Raw genomic sequence first — 2,718 nt, 5'->3', positions numbered from 1 at the left:
GAGTGCAGTGGTACAGTCACAGCTCACTGCAGCCTCAACCTCCCAGGCTCAAGTGATCCTTCCATCTTAGCCTCCCAGATAGCTTGGACCACAGGCATGCATAACCACCTAGCTAATTTTTTGTTCTTGTTATTCTTGTTAGAGATGGGGTCTCACCATGTTGCCCTGGCTGGTCACAATCTCCTGGCCTCAAGTGATCCTCCCACCTTGGCCTCTGAAAGTGCTGGGATTATAGGTGTGAGCCACTGCACCCAGCATAAAATGACTTTCTTTTACTCATTTACTAGAGATTCTGAAAAAAAATTTTGCTGGGATGCTTTAGGATTATTATAAACTACTTTAGTGACTGTGTGTGGAGGTGGAGTTAGCAATGATTTCTGCAGCTCAGCCCCGATTCCCTTTCTTATATGCTCAGACTACATCCTTCTCTCTTCTTTGTTCTTGGACTTCCTGTGCTCTTCCAAATATCTGTCACCACCTGTTCCATTTCTTAATGGTTTCATCCTCCATCCTAGTAACAGCAGTTGCCTCAGCTCCCTCTTTTCGTAGACCTTCGAAGTCAAGGACCCAAGGTTCATTGACATTGCTATAGGAAGAGAGTGCTAGGACAGTAACAACCTGAGGATGCTCCGAAGGGAGTGGTTCCTGACTCCCTCTGAAACACGAACAGAAGCCCAGTCAGCAGTCTGCATTCACATATTTCAGGGTCAGACCCACCCATTCTTCCTTTCCTTCAAACGCCTGAGAGATACCCTTGATCAAAACAGGGCCAGATGATGGCCTTGGTATAGAATACTAAGTGCCTTATTGTTCAAATAGGGGAGTTCATTTACAAGGCCCCTATCCCACTGTAGAGTAATTCATTCTGAACTTGCTATCTAGCCGTTTAGAAAATCTCCTGCTGCCCTGCATCCTTTGGAACCAGAGAGCAGTAATTTTTTGTTGTTGTTGATAGAAAGTAGGAATGAACATCGTTAAACAGTCTTCCAGAACTTTGCTCATCTAAGTTGTCTCAGTTTTGATAGGATAGATTATTAGGAGACAGTGTTGTTGCTGGAAAACCGCCAGGAAAAGTGAAAAACATGAAATACGATTATCAGAAGATTCTGTCCTGGATTTTTCCATCAATCAGGTAATCAGAAGAATCTGTCTTTATTCAGCAGACATTTAGTGAACCTCTGCTTATAGGCCAAGTGCTGAAAAGTTCTAGAGATAGCTACGATTTGACCCTAGCTCTAAGAAGCTAAGTGTTCTAGTTGAGAACTGAGGCAGGTAAATCAGCGATTATAGACGAGTATCAGGTAGTAAGTTCTGTGAAGGAGGAGGTTCAGTGGTAGCAGAAAAGATGATCATCCAAATTAGGCTGGTAAACCAAGGAAGCCTCCCCAAAAGGTCTTGTGGTTCCTGACATATAGTTGGGGGTCAGTAAATAGTCAAGGAGCAAGCTGAGTTTCAAAGGAACCATGAGACATTTACCAGGGAACAAATTGGAGGAGGGTATCCAAGTTTTCAAATGTGGATTTTAGAAAAATTAGTCCAGTGGCAGTACTGATATGGCCCAGCCCAGATTAGAATCAGGGAAAGTAGTTAGAAGGTGCAGTTCAGTGAGAAGTGAGGACAGCCTCAGTTGAGGAAGTGCTCATGAGAGTGGAGAGGAGAGGATACATTTTAGGAATCCATAGGTTGTAGTGATAGACTAACTAAAGGTGGGGGCAAGAAGAAGGAGAAGGAGGAGCCCTGCCCTTGCATGTGGGCTTGCAGCAGGTCCTCCGTTTCTGGCTATTTCTGCCTTCTCATGGCATAGGTTGACTTTTCTCTCACCTGTGTTTTCCTTTCTGTGTGTTTCCTGTTACGGCTCCCTCAGTCCTGCTGTGTTCATCGTTATTTCTCCATCCATATTCCATTGTCCAAAATGCATTAATGTTTCATTCAGGACACCGTTAAAGGTGGCTTCTCTTGGTTTTTAGTCACCATCTTTCCCCAGTGTTCCCCACTCCTCCTGTAAACAGGAGGAGAATGGTTTCTGTTTTTTGTTTTAAGAAAGCATAAACTCACAGATTGGAGATCTGTGAGTGTGTGTTTACATACTGAATATTGAGACTTCAGCCCTGTTTCCCCCATGCCAATTCATCTGCCCAGAATGCTGCAGCCAGCACACATGCTCCAGGAAGGCAAGTAAATGATCCTTCGCTGCTGAATCCAACTTGCCCAAGAAGAAAGACCAAAACAGTGATGTTAGGGCATTGCTCACCCTGGTCACCCTGGAGGATGAGCCTCACCACCCCAAGTTTCCATCAACGCTGGAGTGCCTCACTGTCAGTCAGGGGCCATTGGACCCTCGAAGATACATCTCATAAGAAGGGCAGATGGAAAGAAACAGAAGAAAACTTCAAAAATACCTTGTTTCTAATACTTAAGATTCAAAAATCATATGCTGTTGGGGGGAAAAAAATGTTGAGAATGAAAAAAGTTGTCCGTTAGATACATGATAGTAAGAAATAAAAGATCAAGGCCGGGCGCGGTGGCTCACGCCTGTAATCCCAGCACTTTGGGAGGCCGAGGCGGGTGGATCACGAGGTCAAGAGATCGAGACCATCCTAGTCAACACGGTGAAACCCCGTCTCTACTAAAACTACAAAAAATTAGCTGGGCATGGTGGCGCGTGCCTGTAATCCCAGCTACTCAGGAGGCTGAGGCAGGAGAATTGCCTGAACCCAG

General features: G+C 45.0%; 1 protein-coding gene across 1 annotated transcript in view; it reads left to right on the top strand.

Moving 5' to 3' along the window:
- TAF5L (TATA-box binding protein associated factor 5 like) overlaps nucleotides 1-2,718 on the top strand; it is a 33,441-nt gene that overhangs the window by 12,453 nt on the left and 18,270 nt on the right. The window contains exon 3 of the mRNA XM_037737811.1: nucleotides 1,069-1,132. Within this exon, the coding sequence (XP_037593739.1) occupies nucleotides 1,069-1,132 (64 nt within the window). The remainder of the gene's footprint in view (nucleotides 1-1,068; nucleotides 1,133-2,718) is intronic.

Source organism: Cebus imitator, unplaced genomic scaffold, assembly GCF_001604975.1.
Source record: "Cebus imitator isolate Cc_AM_T3 unplaced genomic scaffold, Cebus_imitator-1.0 Scaffold42, whole genome shotgun sequence".
NCBI classification, from domain to species: Eukaryota; Metazoa; Chordata; class Mammalia; order Primates; family Cebidae; genus Cebus; species Cebus imitator.
The sequence above is the reverse complement of the archived record's forward strand: the minus strand, read 5'-3'. Positions and strand labels throughout refer to the sequence as shown.